The sequence below is a fragment of the Hibiscus syriacus genome, unplaced genomic scaffold, assembly GCF_006381635.1.
Source record: "Hibiscus syriacus cultivar Baekdansim isolate YM2019G1 unplaced genomic scaffold, ASM638163v2 tig00111540_pilon, whole genome shotgun sequence".
NCBI classification, from domain to species: domain Eukaryota; kingdom Viridiplantae; phylum Streptophyta; class Magnoliopsida; order Malvales; family Malvaceae; genus Hibiscus; species Hibiscus syriacus.
Window position 1 is genome coordinate 882501 of NW_024063114.1, and position 17802 is coordinate 900302.

Here is a 17802-nt window from a genome sequence, read left to right on the forward strand (position 1 = left end):
TATTCTCCTTCGAACAAGAAGTAGCAGTATTACTTTCAACAGGCTTTTTCTTGGTCCAACAGTCTTTTGCCATGTGGCCCAACTTCCCACAATTGTAACACTTGCCATCGAACTTTCTACTATTACCGCGATTCTTGGAAGCTCCCCCTGAATGAGGGCCTCCATTTCCTTGGTAATTTTTCACCTTGTCACCATCCTTTTTAGATCCATTGCCAGTATACCGCTGAAAAGTGCCTCTGCTTTTGCTGGTGTAGAGCGCTTCCTCTTCACTCTTCAGTGAGACTCCTCCCATTTGCTTGGCCATGGCTTCTTGACCTGCAAGCAAATTTTCGAACTCAACAAGCGATGGTTGTGTCGGCCATCCCTGTACAGCGGCAACAAACCCTTGATATTTGGGTCTCAAACCATGGACAATTATTCTTTTTATCCTGGCTTCCCCAATAGCAGCTGTCGGATCTAATTCTGAAATTTCACGGCATATCGACTTCACATTGTGAAAGTATTGGGCAACCGCCATGTCGCGTTGCGCCATTGATAGAAGTTCATTCTCAAGAAGTTGCAATTTTGTATCGTTCCTCTTTGAAAAGAGTGTAACAAAAGTGTCCCATGCTTCCTTTGGTGTTTTAGCATCCCGGATGTGCTCCAATATTTCTTCTTCAATTGTGGTCTTTAAAGCAAACATTGCTTTGCCTGCTTTAATTTTCCACTTTCGCAAGATTCCATTGGATCTTCTGTCGCCGGTTGTGTAACTTCACTACCACCGACAACCTCCCAAAGGTCTTGACCTTGTAAGTATGACTCCATACATGTTGCCCACGTGTTGTAGGTTTTGTTGTTGAGCTTCTTGATTCCTCCAACTACTTGAAGATCACCCATCTTAATGGCAAGGCTTTGACTACACCAAACAAGCTTGAGTAACAAACGTGCAGAGTACTAAATTACTCTAAACACAAAGAAGCTCCACAAGGTTTGTAATAACCTCGACAATAACTCAAGAAATATTTTCTGATGTGGAAGATCAGTTAAAAACTGCAGCCACAGAGCATACTCAGAATTTCAAGAGATCTTTAAAACGTGGCTCTGATACCAATTGTTGAATCAAAATAGAGTAAAAACTCTAATTGATCCAAAAAAAAACTCTCTTTAGAATAATCTCACAAAATTGCAAAAGGGAAGAACTCTTAAGAAAGCTTTCAAATGCTTATAATTAAGCTTTGATTGTTGGATGATAAAACTCAAATACAAGTAGGGTATTTATAGGTTACAAGAAACAATCTAAACCACTCATTATAATAAACACTAAATAATCTAAACCATTGAAATTAAAACATGAGAAAAATACTTAATTTTCACCTAACTAAATTGATGTAAGCAATGACATCAAAACTAAATTGATGTAAACAATGACATCAAATTAATTTAGGTGTGAACATATAGGCTAATATTGAATTTTCAACAAAAAATTGTTCATACTCATTTATTTAGCTTAATAAACAAAACATAAATGAACGTTATACGAACGGTTTACAAATAGTTTATCGAACACTATATTCATTTACACCACTATATCTTAGTAAAAGAATAGAGATTCTAACTGCATCTTTAGTTAAAAGAAATGAAAATGTAAATACTGGTTCGAGACGCATTCAAATTATTCAGTTTAACTTAAATATTAGCTTTGTTAGAATTTTATTTTATTTTTATCTAGTTTGATTCTTTCTAAGAGAAATTTTACATATTTTGAGGAGATATATAGTTTAAATTAAATACTAGTAACTTTCATAGGATTGTAACATATTCTTTACATTGCTTAACGGTAAAGTTTGAGTTTTGTGCAAATGGTCTTGGATTTGACACTCTTTCTAAAGCTAACAATAATATTTAACATTTTTCTCATTTTATTTGTTTAATAAATGTTTAATATAAAAATAAGTGATTAAATTATTTCTTAAAGTACAATTTGGTGTTTAAATAAATGTTCACTAACGTTTTCTCTGTTACACTTTTATGTGCATATCATTATATATTTTTTAATTTTTTTAATAATAAAAATATTATTTTTTAAAAAAAGAATGAAAAATCAAAAAAATGAAACCCCCTACCCCTCGTCCCTCTCTCTTTCGTCACCCCACCACCAACGAAGAACGGTCACCATCGAATGGATTTTGTTTGGAGCATGACGGAAAAACAACGGTGACAACTGTGTAACGAACGGTCGGTTGTAGTTGTCAAAATTATCGGGAAACATAAATGAAAAACCTAAAAATCCGGTGACCTTTTGTGGTGTTTTTCACGATGATCGATGCAGTTTCTCTGTGGGTGGGGGATTAGGTTTTGGTCGTGGCAATAAGACGATTCTGATGACGTTAATGGTGATGGCCATGGACCAACAGTGATCGACTGGAGACAGAAAATGTAAAAATTGAAGGTTTTTTGTTTTTTTAATTATAATATTAATTTTTTTAAATAAAATAATTTTTGAAATTTTATATGCGTGATACATAACATATAACGATCAAATTTAGCGGCCGTTACGATTCATGCACATAAAAGTGTAATGTTGGAAACGTTAGATACCTATTTGTATCTAAAAATTCTTTTTATGACAAATTGTATTCTAAGGTATACTTTAGATACTTATTTTTATATTAAGTTTTTAATAAAATAATACTACTAGATACGTAATTGGTCGAATAAATATTTCTTCCCTCCAATTTTTCCCTCTCTTCCTTACCATTCCCTTTCGCCAACCCTCTTTTTCCACAAAAGTCAAACCACAAAAATAAGCGCCACATTTCAGCAGCTCAGATCACAATATCTGAAGCAGTTTAATGTATTCTGTTCTAATATAAGATTTTCACTTGCATATATATTTAAACGTGATACTGTATTGCATTGCAGGCTTACTTTTCATTTCAAGAAATGTCTTTAACCCCTCGTTTTCTCGATTCTATATGGTTCATTTCCCTCTATTCAGCTCTATTTCAGCACCATTTCGCATTTGCAACTTCAAATTCATCTGGTCGAACCCTAAGGGCTGTCCTTAATGATTCTCCGAGCTCTCCTTTGTATCTTGTTGGAAACTTGACGAGAACCGAAAGAATAGGAAGATTGATCAAAGTTACCAATGCTCGAATCGATTACCTAAATAAACTCTCGAATTTTACCACAAAGGTAGGCGAAAACAATATTCGACTACCATTATATCTAGATGGTTTAATCTATGCTGTGGGGTTCACAATTGGAAGCCAACACCACCCGGTGAAGCTGTTGATGGACACCGGTGGTTCTCTAACTTGGACCCAATGTCAGCCATGCTCGGGTTGTTTCCCACAAACTCTTCCCATTTATGATCGTAGAGCGTCGACCACTTACGCTACACTTCCTTGCAGCCATCCTTTCTGCAGCGGCGAGCAAAGACACTACAATTGTGTCAACGACGTATGTGTCTACGATGTTACATACGGAGGCGGATCGTCTACCCAAGGCGTCGCGTCGTTGGAGACGTTCGACTTCTTCGTCAACCAACAAATGCATGCTTTCCCCCAATGTCCTCTTCGGCTGCTCCGACGCCAGTAGTGACATTAGCTTCTACACTTCCTTGCAGCCATCCTTTCTGCAGCGGCGAGCAAAGACACTACAATTGTGTCAACGACGTATGTGTCTACGATGTTACATACGGAGGCGGATCGTCTACCCAAGGCGTCGCGTCGTTGGAGACGTTCGACTTCTTCGTCAACCAACAAATGCATGCTTTCCCCAATGTCCTCTTCGGCTGCTCCGACGCCAGTAGTGACATTAGCTTCGAGAACAGCGAGATTTCAGGAATCTTCGGATTAAGCTTGGGACCGGATTCGATTCTAAACCAACTTTCTCATTTCATCGGCTACCGATTCTCCTACTGTTTTGCCCCTTTCAGCGGCGGAATACCTCATCCGCTCCTCGTTCGCTTCGGGGAAGACATTCCGCCGCTGCACAACGCTCAAACGACGATGTTCGTGCAACCGCCGTTCCGGGTCTATTTCTTCTACATGGAATTGATGGAAATAAGCGTCGGAAATTACCGTATAAACTTCCCACCGTATACGTTTGAGATCAGGGGAGATGGGAGTGGTGGTAGCTTCATAGACTCGGGAGCCATGATAACTCAAATCGATGCCAACACACCTGGGCTCAACGCTTATGAAGAAGTACTAAATGTGTTTGATTCATATTATGAATCCGAAGGCCTTCAAACAAGACGGGGAAGGATTTGATCTCTGTTATGATCTTCCACCTGGGGGTTACGATAATTTTGCACCTTTAACATTCCATTTTAATGCTGCCGATTACACCGTTGATGGGAAATTTATGCATAGTTTCTACGATTCTCATTTCTGCGTGGCGCTGCTAGGAAAGGGATCGAGTTCGACTGTACTTGGTGCTTGGCAACAACAAAACAAACGTATCGTTTATGATGGTCAGATCGCCGGACTCCGATTTGCCGACGAAGATTGCATCCATGACGTTTTCTGATGGGAAGCAGAAATATTTATGATCAATATTTTACTACTACTGCTAATGTTTTAGCTTATCTTCAAGGCCTCCTTCTGGAAAATAAATTAAAAATAATAAAAATGTTGAGAGATGGGGAGCAATTTTAAGTTGAAGTCCCATCCCTTGTCAGAGTGCTTTTTCAATGTGGTCTAATTCTTTGGGGGGCAGGGAAATTCGTAATTTAGGCGTGATTAGTTATCTTAAAAATAATATTTTAATGATTTCAGATAAGTAGGTCTGATGTGGATTAAAATTTTAATATATTAATAGAAATTCGTTACGTCAAGTTAACGAGTTTAAACTGAAATTAATTTTTTTAAAAAATTCAGGAAGTAATTTAAAAATAAAAAAATAAAAAAAAATCATAGGAGCTCATCATATCGATGCGACAAGTTTCTCTTAAATTAAAAAAAATAGTCGTTTAGAGTCGTTGGGCAACTGAAACTACAATGGTCAGATTCCAACGGTCAGCATGACACAAAGAGATCTGCATCAATGGGTTATTATCTATCTACAACAATCTGTACTGTATTCAACGACATTTTTGCGTGGTTTTAAGGTGAACCCGACACTAATTTCGACACTGATTGAACGCTGGAGGCCAGAAACGCATACTTTCTATTTTTTGAGTGGTAAGGTGACAATAAAGATGGAAGATGTCGCTTACCAAGTCGGTGTTCTATGTTGATTGTTGGAATCTGATCGTTGTAGCTATCCATTTTTCAACGGCTCTAAACGACTTGGTTCTTTTTTTAATTCAAAGGAAATTCGTCACCTCGATGTAACGATGGGTTTTTTTTTCATTTTTAATTATTTACTGAATTTAAAAAAAATTAATTTCAGACCTGACTCATCACCTCGACGTGACGAATTCCTGTTGATATATTATAATATTGACCTACATGGAGCCTACTTATCTAGGATCATTAAACTATTATTTTCAATTAAACTTGTCATCTCAACATTGCGAGTTTCTCTATTACTGTAGTATTTGATGTCGATTGCAAAATAAAGTTTGGAGTGGTCTATTGGGACAAATAATATCGGCGCATTATGTATTGAGCCAAAAAAAATCCTAATTCTTTAGTTCCAAAATCAGTTTCACTTTGGTCCAAACCTTTTGGGTTTTAGTTTTGTTTGAAGCATTCATAGCTAGAATTAAGCTCATTAGGCCCAAAAGAAAGAGACAAGACTTCAAACAAACAGAAATTCTATGAGAATAAGGAATGTTGACATTTCTGTGAATTCCTTGGAAACCTTAACGCTTGCGTATATCAAGAAGAAGAAGAAATAACCATTTTAGCTATACATCCGTCTCCAGGAAAGCATCAAGTTTTAATCTCCTTGAGGAGAAATAACAAGCACGAAGACACTTCATTGGGTGGTGGCATGAATCCTCTCAAAGCAAGCTAAAAGAGGGATAACTAGAAGAGTTGGTGGATTTTTATCATGGATTTGAATTAGTTTTATTGGTGTTGTGATGTAATTGATGCTAGCATGATCGATTGCAACTAATGATACGAGTTTATACACTCCAAATGAAACACTACTTTGACAAGCCTTCATACACGTGAAAGTTTCTTTAGATTAGGCACGCAATGTACAAACTCCAAAACCCACGTTCCATACCACTAAGGTTTATCTATACTTTGACATACAATCATAAAGTGATAAGTACGTATATGTCGTCAAAGTAAGACTAGAACATATAAACATCCTATACATGATAAATAATAATTGCATGTTATTTTATTATAAAAGGCTCAACTCAAATTAAAGTGAAAAATCTGGTTAAAATTAATGGAGCTTCAATGATTAAAATGTAAGTCAAATATGTGTTTCTAATTGATGATGGAGTAATTAAAAATTATAGTTAATGTGTAAAGTTATATTAGGTTATTGTATTCAAATTATACACTAGTTGGACTCATCAAGTGGTTTCAAGAGAACGTTTACTATAAGTTCTTGGTTCGAGCAACTACGACTATAAGGTATGTGTTGTCAATTAATTAAGAAAGTGTGGAACATATACTATATTATAATGATAGACTTTGTATCATCAAACCTATTTGTAAACTTTTTGAAATATGATGATATATTTGTGAACTTATTAATAATAGAGTAACCTGTGTAATTTACCCAAAGAATAATTAAAAATATTTTCCAATAACACATTTTATTGTTTGTTTGAGATTTAATAATATTATAATCTTGTGGTTATAATCAATTAATTTTTTAATAATTTGGTGTGATTATAAGCTAGTATTTGTTCATAACATTTTTTAATTATTGACAACACACAAATCACGCAAACACAACTGTTAGACCCATAACCTCAAAGGAGAACAATACACTCTTTAATTATTTAGACCATTCAATATGTTCCATAATCAATTAATTTTTTGAGCTACGATAATTGAATTTCAATAATAAAAATAAAGGAATGAATCTAAATTACAACGCACCAAACATCGAGGGGAAAATGGAGACAATAGTCACTAAAAAACTCGTAAAAAAACAAAAAATTGTAAACCCAAAAATATGAAGAAAGAGTAAGCATTCATTGGGAATGGTGATCAACATTAAAAGAATCTAGTAACCTTCATAAAAACTCATTGTCTCTATCGAATAAGACATTTTACAAAGTGATCATATGGCAAACAATCTTTTACCAAAGAGGAGATGTGACAATACTTGACTATCGACAAACCAATCAGATAATAAATGCAGTGGGGATCTTTGTGCGACCACCAAAATGATCGTAAAAGTATGCGAAATATGTACGAAAAGCCATAAGGATCGTGCCACAACAACAGAGAAGACGTATGCCACAAGAGCAAAGAAAAGTGTGTCACAAGGATGGAGTTTCTTATTCAAAATTGGAAAAAAAGGACATGGTATGAAAAAACAAGAGAACTAATAATCACTAGTGGTCGATAACCAAAATTAAAATTGGGTTTTCTTTAGCTAAACAAAAATCAAAGAGAAATAACAAGACGATACAAGCAGATGGACCTAAGGGGAGCGGGTGGGGGGCGGTCACCGCCTAAAAATCTAAAATCACCATATATTTTAGATTTTTTCTATGTATTTTCTATTGAAAATATGTTTTTGCCCCTGAAATTTTATAAGTTCAAGTTCGTCCCCATAACTTAAAATCCTAAATCCGTCCCTGGATACAAGAATATTAAAAGAAAACTTAAGTTAAAAAATATTTATGTATTTATAATCAATTAATTAAATGATTTGGTTGTGAATTTTTAGAATACAACGAAGCGTTTATAAAAGCTAAAAACAAGCATGTAAATTGGAACTGAGGGCTAACTTATTTTGAGCTAAACTTGACATGGGGCAACATGAGTAGTCTACTGAGGCGCACGGGGGGGGGGGGGCATGAAAGCCTGCAAGTGAATTCTCATATGTAGGGATGGATCTAGGGGAGTGGATGGGTTGCGTATTAAAAATTTAAAATTATCATATATTTTAGATTTTTATGTATTTTTTATTAAAAATATATTTTTATCGCTCTAAAATTTTATAAGTTCAAGTTCACCATCTGAAATTTTATAAGTTCAAGTTCACCTCCTAATCTAAAATCATGTGTCTGTCTCTGCTGATATCCATTTTTATGTTTTAGTAGAAGAAAATGAAAGGTGAAAGCCTCTTCCCTCTAACTATACATCACCAAAATCCTCTGTACATTTGCATCATCGTACATGGAAACCAAGTGTATAACTTGACCTAATTTTTGGCAAGTTTTTCCCTTGAAAAAGGCATCTTATAAGGGTCCCCACTATAAATTTCCCACAAAAATCTTCCTTTTTTTAGAAGTAGATCTGACAAGTCGTCTATTCATATATTTTCGTGTAATTTTAATTAATATATGAAAATTTAAAAATATTAAAAATATTTTTTTATATTTTAGTTTGTGTTACTTTTACTTATATTGCATATTTATTTTATTTTATGCATCCTATATAAATATTATGAGTCTACCTCAAAGGCTCAAGTTTCCTTGTTTAAACTTGCAAACATGGAAAATTATTGCATCTCCCTTGGGACTCCTTTGTATGTCACTCCATTTCGATGAAACTTCTTGTTAGGTTTATGTACTTCTCAATAACTCGTCTTTTGTCTTCTTACTATTACAGTGTTTAAAGTTCCACATCAAACATCTCAAATTAAAAGAAAATAAATTGCAATTTTAGGACATGGAATTTGATATTGGTCATTTGAGATTTTTTTTTTGGGTGAAAAATGATTTTTTTTTAAAAAATTTATATTCTAAAAATGTTTTTTTTATCGATTCAGCTTTTAATAGCTTTTTTAAACAATTAAATTATTTAAAAAATAAACCTAATTTTGATACCTTATTAAAGAAATTAAGAGTATTTCATCACTAATTATATCGATTTACAAAGGTTCAAGCCTTAACTGACGTGATGATAGAATTGATCAAAGCTTTATATATACACATGTCACTTACCATAAAATTAAAGGATTCATTTTGAGAATTGACTCAAGAAATGTTATAAAATTAGAATCAAATCTTCATCAAATCTTCAATTCAAATAATGCTACAAAAATAATATAAATTAGTCAAAAAATTAGATTAATATTTGATTAGAGATAGAAAACTATTGTTAATTTGTTTATAATAGGAAAAAATGGAAATCTGGGAATTAACGAGTTTAACATGTAAATGCTAAGAGACATGCCACAATAGCTTAAACATAAGCATGGTGCCACTTATAATTACCACTTATAACGCAATGTTGTTCGGTCGTCGCTTTTCGTCTGACAAGGAAAGGAAAGGTCGGCAAGTGGGTTCCCGGAACCCTCTTTCGTTGTAATGTTTTAGTTTTATTTACCAAGGAGTCTTAGCTTTGCTATCGCTCTTACGGATTCTCCCTATTTACTGTACCATAATCGTTTAATTTCGTTATGGATTAAACGTAGGCGCAGTTATAAATGACAATGCTTGAACGGAAATATGCAAGTTAGGTCGATGTTGCTTGTCAAGTCATATTTGCAGATCCCAAAAACATTATTAACATTCCGTCCAATGATGGGAGCATGTTTGTATTTCAACGGAGGACTAAAGAGTATGGGAAAGTCTTCCTTTTTCTAACAAATTTTCAAGATTAATTAATTACTTAAAGGTAGGGATGTACCTAGGCGGAGCAGACAGACGGGAGTAGGGATGGGCATGGGTCGGGTTTTTGGTCCACCTGACCCGATCCAAGAAGAAAGGGACCTCTACCCGTGACTTGACCCGACCCGATAGATAGTTTATAAAATCTGACCCGACCCGAAATAATAAAAAAATATTGTTATTCAATAAAAACAGTGATTAAATTGAAAAAAATAATATATAGGAGGGTATTATTGTAATTATTCTTAAATATATAGGGTAAAATTATATATTTTTTCCCGGGTCGGGTCGGGTCGGATTTTTTTCACCCTAAACTCGAACCCGACCTGAACACCACATAAAAAAAATCCGACCCGACCCGAACACAATTTTTTTTTTAGAAAAATCCGACCCGATCGGGTTGGGTCGGAACCCGTCGGGTTCGGGTTAGATGCCCATCCCTAGACGAGAGCGGTCGCATCCTAAAAATTTAAAATTATTATATATTTTATATATTTTTATATATTTTCTATTGAAAATCTGTTTTCGTCTCTCTGAAATTTTATAAGTTTAAGTTCACCCCATAACTTAAAATCTTACGTGCACTTGGAAGTCAAAAGATAAAGAAAATGTTGAATTTTATAATCTGATAAAGATTTTATATTAAACTACGTGAAATGTTTTGGATTTACCCGTATATGTTAATAGGCTAATATGATATTAAATATTTTGATGAGTTATAATTTTAATTTTATATTTTCATATAATTGAAACGCATAAATATTTTTTTCTTAAACAAAATTTGATGAAATGATTGAAAAATGTGACCTAAGCGAATGATTCAAATACATTTTTATTAGCCTAATGAAGCCCGCTTTTGGTATGAAAGACCAACGTTTTCTAAATATAATCCCATAAAATGTCAAACCCCAATTCTCTTTGCAGCCAAATTTTCAACTTTCCCCCAAATTCTCTGTCTTCACTTTGGCCCACGTCCCCACCAAGATTTCCAAATTCATGTATACTTTCAGTTCAGCCATCATAATATCAGATGATAATAATAAAATAAGGCTTAATATAAAAATAAATTATTAAATTATGTCTTGAAAAACGTTTTAGTACCTAAATAATTTTTCGTTAAGAATAATTGTTTAAGGTTTTTAATATTACACTTTTAGGTGTTCGAATGTTAACTGGCGTTAAAAATCTATGTTAAGTGACACGTATCACGTTTTGATAATTTTGAGAATTTATTTTTAAAAAATAAAAATATTTTTATTAAAAATATATATATAATTTAAAAAAAATTCAAAAAAATCCCCCACCCCACCCCACCCCATCCCTTCTCTCTTCCCTCTCCCTCGACGTCGCTGCCACCACAAACAGTTTCGTCGGCGCCTCGTGACCCCACTCTTAACCAGCAATCACCCAAATCGATCGTCGATTGTCACAAACAATAATAAATCGTCATTGCCCCTCATCGTTTAACCCTTCTACAGCCAGTTGTGACCACCACTGCTTTCACCAGTGACAACATCCTCTCATGTCGAGGAAAACTCAACCGTCCTCTCATTGAGTAGCGTCGCAATTTTTCATGGAGGAATCTTTGAAGATTCGGTGAAAACCAAACCTGGATTATTTTGTAATATTTAAAAACTTTAGATTTTTTATAAATAACTTAAGTTTTTTAAATCTTTATCTTTTAAAAATGATATTTTTATTTATAAAAAATAAAACTATAATGACATACACCTAAAATATAACTAAGAGAACTTTATCCATGTGTTTTTAATAAAAAATTCTTTAGGCACAAACATTTTTGGAGACATAAATTGCACAATTATTTTTGTATTAAGCCAAATATTAATAATTATTTTTTTTACATTAAGTTAAAAACTTAACATAAATAAATAAATGTTTAATACAAAAATAAGTGTCTAAAGAATGTATCGAAAAATGTTTTAGTGCATAAATAATTTTTCGTTAAAAATAGGTGTCTAAAGTTTTCTCCGTTATTCTAACATCCTCAATATCGGGTTAGTGACTAAATTGTAAAATTTTAGAATTTGGTGATTTAAGGTAGAATACTTGAATAGTTCAAGCACTTATATGGAAAATTTTATATAGGATTAAATATCAAAGAAGAAGGAAGTGAAGGAAAAAATGGTCATTGGAAAGAAATAATTAAATTTTTATTATGGTTATATATTAACCCATGTGGATGAAAGGAAGCAAAAATTCAAGCTTCCAGAGTTCTCTTCTTCTCCTTTCTTCTTCATGCGTGAGAGCTTAAGGCAAATGTGAGATTTCTTAGTAGTTGATTATTAGTTGAAATTTAAGTTTGGTTTTGATCATTAGGTGATACTTAAGCTTAAGGAAAGCTTAATTTATCTTAAAACAATAAGATGAAGGGTATAGGAAGGATTGAAGATGAGGGGTTCATAAATGAAATCTTGATAGAGAGATAATAATTAGATTTCAATACTAAATTTGAATTGTCATTAGTGGAATTAAGAAGTATGAATTGTTAGAATTGGATTTAGAACATGTTGGAAATTGAGTATGATTCTTGAATTCCATGTGGAGGATAGGGTTTTGAGGTTAACGATGTGATAATGAGTATTAATGGGTTTAAGCATATGTATGTGAGTTAAGAATATGAAAGGGGATGAAACATGAAACTTTTGAGCTGAAATGAAGTAATTTTCGGGCTTAAAAAGTGATTTCTAGGCAAGGGGTATCGGTACCCATTCATCAGGTACCGATACCTCAAGAGTAAAATTAACAAAGGCATTCAAGGGGTATCGATACCTGGGAAGAACAGTATCGATACCCAGGGTACCAATACCTTAAGGAAGGTATCGATACCATCTTTGAACGAAAATTATAGAATGCAATATGGGTATCGATACCTAGGCATGGTACCGATACCACAGTTATGGGATGTATCGATACCCTATAGGGGGTACCGATACTACTTTAAATAGAAAATGAAATTTGCCTTTCCTTTAATTTAAGAAATGAAGGATTAGAGTATGTTATTTAAAATACTGATATGTATAAATGTATGATTATGTAGATATCGAGCTTAAGCAAGTTTTGGAACGACCGAAAGGTTAGAATTGACCAATAAGAGAAATTAAGCCATAGGAGTAATTGATAGCAAGTGAGGCCTAGGTGAGTGCATACTATAGATTTAGTTAGATGGAAATAAGACTTGCGATAAGCCTATTTCCTATATTAGAATGCATAAATCCATGACTATAAACATGTGTTTGATATGAGTATATGTGATGTATGCTATTGTGTATGTTATATGATTGTTATGAATACATGTTATGTGAGTATGATATGAACCGTGTGACTAGGGAAATATATGTGAACAAGAGATGTCAAGGACATGCATGTTTATATGAACACATGAGAACTGTTAGAAGCTATGTGACATATGAATGTGCAATCGTATGAAAATAAGTAATGTGCTTACATGATCACAAGATATGAGACATGACATGATATATATGAAAGAGAAAGTATATGTGATACGTGAAAGTGAATCATATGTCTCTATGAATATGGGAAATGATATGAAAGAGAATGCCCATGTTATGTGAAATGAGAGCTAGAGGTATAGTTGGCATGCCAAGAGTCGAGGGTTACCTATGTCTTTCGAGACATATGGACAGTTTACCTATGTCTTTCGGGACATATAGACAGGTTACCTATGTCATTCGGGACAGATGGATAGTGGTCCTTTGTGACATATTTCACATGCCACTCAGTGGACCCTTATACGAGCAGTGGTGACAGCATATGTGCACAATCTCAATGTACTCGCATATATTTAGTTCTCACATGTGTACATGGGCTATCTAAAAGATACTACATGACTAATGAGTAAATTCTATGTGATGTTATGTGTTTGTTTGGTGATATGATATGACATGACATGACATGACATGATATGATATGATGTGCATGAGTGCTAAAGATAAGATGATAAGATAAAGGGATTAATGATAACCTATATGAAAATAATAAGAACGTAGATGGCGATACATGTGTATATGTTACAAGAAAGAATATATATGCTTTCATATGATATGATAGCATTAATTATTCATGCATTGTTAGAAGTTAGAGTTTACATTAAATGTTTTACTATGCCTCACTAAGTCATAGACTTAGCGTGTGAGTCTTTCACATTTAGGTTTCGGAACGCGAAAAGAGAAGCTGAGAGGAGCAAGACAAGTCAGCATCTCCTTTACGAAGTTCAGATTAGAAAAGAAATGGATATGATTATGTATTTTGTTATATTGAATATAGTTGGCATGTACTAATAGAATTGAGTTGAATATGCTCTGATATGTTTTGTAAAATCAATTGATTTTAATTAATGCAAAGAAATTATTTTCTTGACTTATGAATTGAATTTTAGTCATTTGTAAAGACAAACGTTTGAAAAGTTAATGTGACACATCGGACTCGTATTCGGGTCAGATACGGGTTGTGGGTGTTACAATTACACTTTTAAGTGTCTACCGTTAAAAAAACCGTTAAGTGACATATGTCACGTCCATATTTTTTAAAAAACAAAATATTATTTAAAATATTTTTTAAACAAATATGTAACACATGCCACTAAACGGATTTTTTTAATGGTAGACACTTAAAAATATAACGGAGAAAACTTTAGACACCTATTTTTAGCGAAAAATTCTTTAGGCACCAAAAGTTAAATTTGTATATAGTTTAGACACTTATTTTTAAATTAAATCATAAATAAATAAATAAATAATGGAAGCATAATTATAACTCTAGAAACCAATACCAACACATGATCGATAATACATATTGTCAAGTTAAACCATTGTGTATTTCACTCGCCTCCTACTATAAATACAGTTTTTGCAGGAGAGTTTTCTCATGACTCACCTGGCTCTTCTCTCCCTCTTTCATCATCTTTCTTATTGGTTTTTCCATGAATCCTTGAGCAGATCCTCGGGTGAACATGAATCTCCTGAAGAGAGCAGTTGGACCATGTATCTTCAAGATTTCTCAAATAATAATAATAATGACACCATTGATGTAAACGATAACAGCTCCATCCTTTCCCATACCGATCATCGATCCTCTTATTTGATTCCCGATGTTGCCTGTTCTGCTGCAGGACGACATGTTTTTGCAGCAGCTTCAGATCAGAAGAAAAGAAGGACTCAAAGATCATCGTCTGGTTTTGTTGATCGTGATTTGGAAGACACTGCTACTTCTCCTGCAAATAGCCCCCAGGTCAGTCGTTATTTCTCATTCTTTTTTTTTTCTTCCTTCATATTAGTGGGATTTTGATTAACTGTTTTGACTTTCATGTTTTTGTATAGGTTTATGATCTGGTGAACCAGTTTGATGGGCAGAAAAATGCCATGGGGATACCACAGGTGAGAAATCAATCAAACCACATACATACATGAATCACTCAGTTGATTGACGAGCTTCGTCCTCGCAGGGGATTAAAGGGAGTGCTTCAGGAAAGATAAAGGATGAATTAATGAGTTTTGATGGAGGAGAGAATGTTGACAATGAACTAAAGAAAAAGGGTCCTTGTTTAGTTCCTTTGTCTATGGTAGTTCGTTATTTAGGTTGATTTCCAATGTGAATTTGCAACGAATTGTTGTTGCTGTAAAAAAAATTATATTTAGACCTCTCATTTCTGTTTATTTTTGCAAAAATGTACATATAATGCAAATTTATGTTATTAAAATAAAAAATAACTATTTACTCAACAAAAGTCCTCTAACAAAGATGGAAATAAAATTAAATATTTGAAAGGTTTAAATTATTTTACGTCAAACGAATAAATATTTAATCTAAAATTGAGAACAACAAAATATTATTTAACTAATAATTAAATTGAAGAAAAATTAGAATGACACTATACCAACAAAATTTAATGCACGTCGTGCCACAATCTCTTAATAACTCTATCACTACCTCATATACCACACGATAAAAAGATTAAATTCAGAGAAATAAAAAAATATATATTTATAACATATTCTATCATACATTTTGGCTGCTTCGATTTTTATTTTATTTAAATTATCTATATTTAAAATATATTAGAAATGAATATATATAGAGATATGATGCTTTAAGAATTCATAAAATACATATATATTTTTAAATAAATATACTTCTATAAAAAAAATTGTTTTCAACACCCACACATGAAATACAAAAAAAATCATATTCTAAAAAATTAGTTAAATATAGACGAGAACACTCGCATATTAGGAATTATTATTGTATAAAAAATTATATAAATATAAATATGCCTTTAAACTAAAAATATAGGAATTAGGGTGTAGTTATTAGTTAGCCACTTAGCCGTGCTAATTAAATTTTAATGCTGCCTAATTAATTAAATAAGGGTAAACTACACCAATGTTCACTAAACTTTGAATACGATTTCGTTTTCTTCATTAAACTTTCGAAAGTTATAAAATAATCAATAACATTATTGATTTGTAATAAAATAGCTGTACGTTAATATCCATTAACTTCTATTGAGGAAAGCTGAGCTGGACCGTTAAACGGTTACATGAATTGTCGAGTGCCACGCTGGAGAGCCCATTTGACTCCTGTTTACCGACGCTTCAAATAATTCCGACAATAAAGCTTCAACCACTAATGTGAAGCCTCTACATCATTGGTGTAGACACCCGTTTTTGTCTGGGTCTCGAAAACATATTATTATAATAATAATTATTATAATTATTATTATTATTATATTATTATTATTAATTATTATTATTATATTAACATATATTACACTATTTTGTAGACCCAACAAGTGACCCGGTTCAAGCCACCACCCAACGCCTGCTCCAGCACGCTCACCATGCCTTGCTGCCAGTCGCCATACCTGTGCCCATACCTCCACGACAGCAGCAAGGTCGGCCTCTCCTCCAAAGCATGGCACCACCAAATGCATCAGGAGAAATCAACAAATTTAATTTTTTTTTATGTTTTATAATTTGTAATGGGTATATAACCCAACCAGAAAAAGCAATATAAGGGGGGGGGGACCCGATTTTCATCAGGAGAAAACAAGAGCAATTTTTATCAACAAAAAGGAATATTTTTAGCATCAATAAAAAAAAATTGTTGGAATCAAAGAGAGAATAGGGAGCTCGATTTACCTTGAAGTCGGCGTACTCGTCGGAGCAACAAGGTCATCGGAGAGGAGGATTAGTGGCTGATCGAAGTGGAATAGCCACCCAAATAGGGTGGCCGAAGTGACGTGGGTTCCAGCTTGTTGGAGCCGGCTGCTGTGTTGCGCAGAGTGAAGGAAAATAGACAAAAGGTTGGAGTTTTAAAACCATCGAACAGATTGAAAATAGGGAAAGGGATAATTTGTTCTTTTAATTTTGGGTAAATCCAAAAAAAGGTCATCATACATTAACGTGTTTTGCACTTTAGTCACCACATTCATGGATTAATTACACATATGTCCTCTAAATTTAGGAAAACATATTATTTTGGTCACTAAGTTAAGGTTAAATCACTGTATGGGTCCTTGTATTTAGCCCAAGTAACGTTTGGAGCATTAAATCATGGGTAAACATCCTTTAGTTCCTACTTATTTTTGCCGCATTTTATTTTGATCACTAGGTTGACTATTTAATTTATTTCAATTCATCCTTCATGTTTGTTTTGTTTTATTATGGTCATTTGCTATATTATTTGTTTGTTTCGAATTAGTCCATTAATATTTATTACTTTTATTTAGATCACTGTTTTGGCAGTTTTGCTTATTATCTTTACGTTTCTATTTATTTCATTTTAGTCCTGTATATCTGTTTAAATATTTAGATATCTAGCTGTTAATTTTGTGTAGTTTTCATTTTGGTCATCAGTTATGATTAGTTTATTTCATTTTGGACTTAATATTTGTTCACTTTCATTTTGATCCCTATTTGTTCACTAGTGTTTTGGGTAAATACTTTGTTTTGAGCTCATATTTGTAATTATTTCATTTTAGTCATTGTTTTAGTTTATTGTGTTTTTTAACATTCGAATCTGGTCATGACATTTTACGTATTTTATTTTAGTCATTGTATATTTAGGTTTAA

At 33.2% G+C, this 17802-nt stretch overlaps 2 protein-coding genes across 2 annotated transcripts; both read left to right on the forward strand.

Moving 5' to 3' along the window:
- The first annotated feature begins 2922 nt into the window (after positions 1-2922).
- LOC120164615 (aspartic proteinase nepenthesin-1-like) lies at positions 2923-4515 on the forward strand. Its single transcript, XM_039174298.1, has 3 exons — positions 2923-3575; positions 3623-4190; positions 4228-4515. Exons 1-3 carry the CDS (start codon positions 2923-2925, stop codon positions 4513-4515), a joined length of 1509 nt encoding a protein of 502 aa, XP_039030229.1.
- A 10081-nt stretch (positions 4516-14596) lies between these two features.
- LOC120164616 (vascular-related unknown protein 4-like) lies at positions 14597-15338 on the forward strand. The gene is made up of 3 exons (XM_039174299.1): positions 14597-14959; positions 15049-15105; positions 15174-15338. Exons 1-3 carry the CDS (start codon positions 14597-14599, stop codon positions 15309-15311), a joined length of 558 nt encoding a protein of 185 aa, XP_039030230.1. The 3' UTR covers positions 15312-15338.
- Positions 15339-17802: the final 2464 nt, after the last annotated feature.

Bases quoted from the DNA above. Each gene is read 5' to 3' on its own strand.
- LOC120164615 (XM_039174298.1), top strand. From the start codon at position 2,923: ATGTCTTTAACCCCTCGTTTTCTCGATTCTATATGGTTCATTTCCCTC. The intron at 3,576-3,622 runs GTAGTGACATTA...TCCTTTCTGCAG, and splicing joins CTTCGGCTGCTCCGACGCCA to CGGCGAGCAAAGACACTACA. The intron at 4,191-4,227 runs GTACTAAATGTG...ATGAATCCGAAG, and splicing joins GGCTCAACGCTTATGAAGAA to GCCTTCAAACAAGACGGGGA.
- LOC120164616 (XM_039174299.1), top strand. From the start codon at position 14,597: ATGACTCACCTGGCTCTTCTCTCCCTCTTTCATCATCTTTCTTATTGG. The intron at 14,960-15,048 runs GTCAGTCGTTAT...GTTTTTGTATAG, and splicing joins CTCCTGCAAATAGCCCCCAG to GTTTATGATCTGGTGAACCA. The intron at 15,106-15,173 runs GTGAGAAATCAA...TCGTCCTCGCAG, and splicing joins ATGCCATGGGGATACCACAG to GGGATTAAAGGGAGTGCTTC.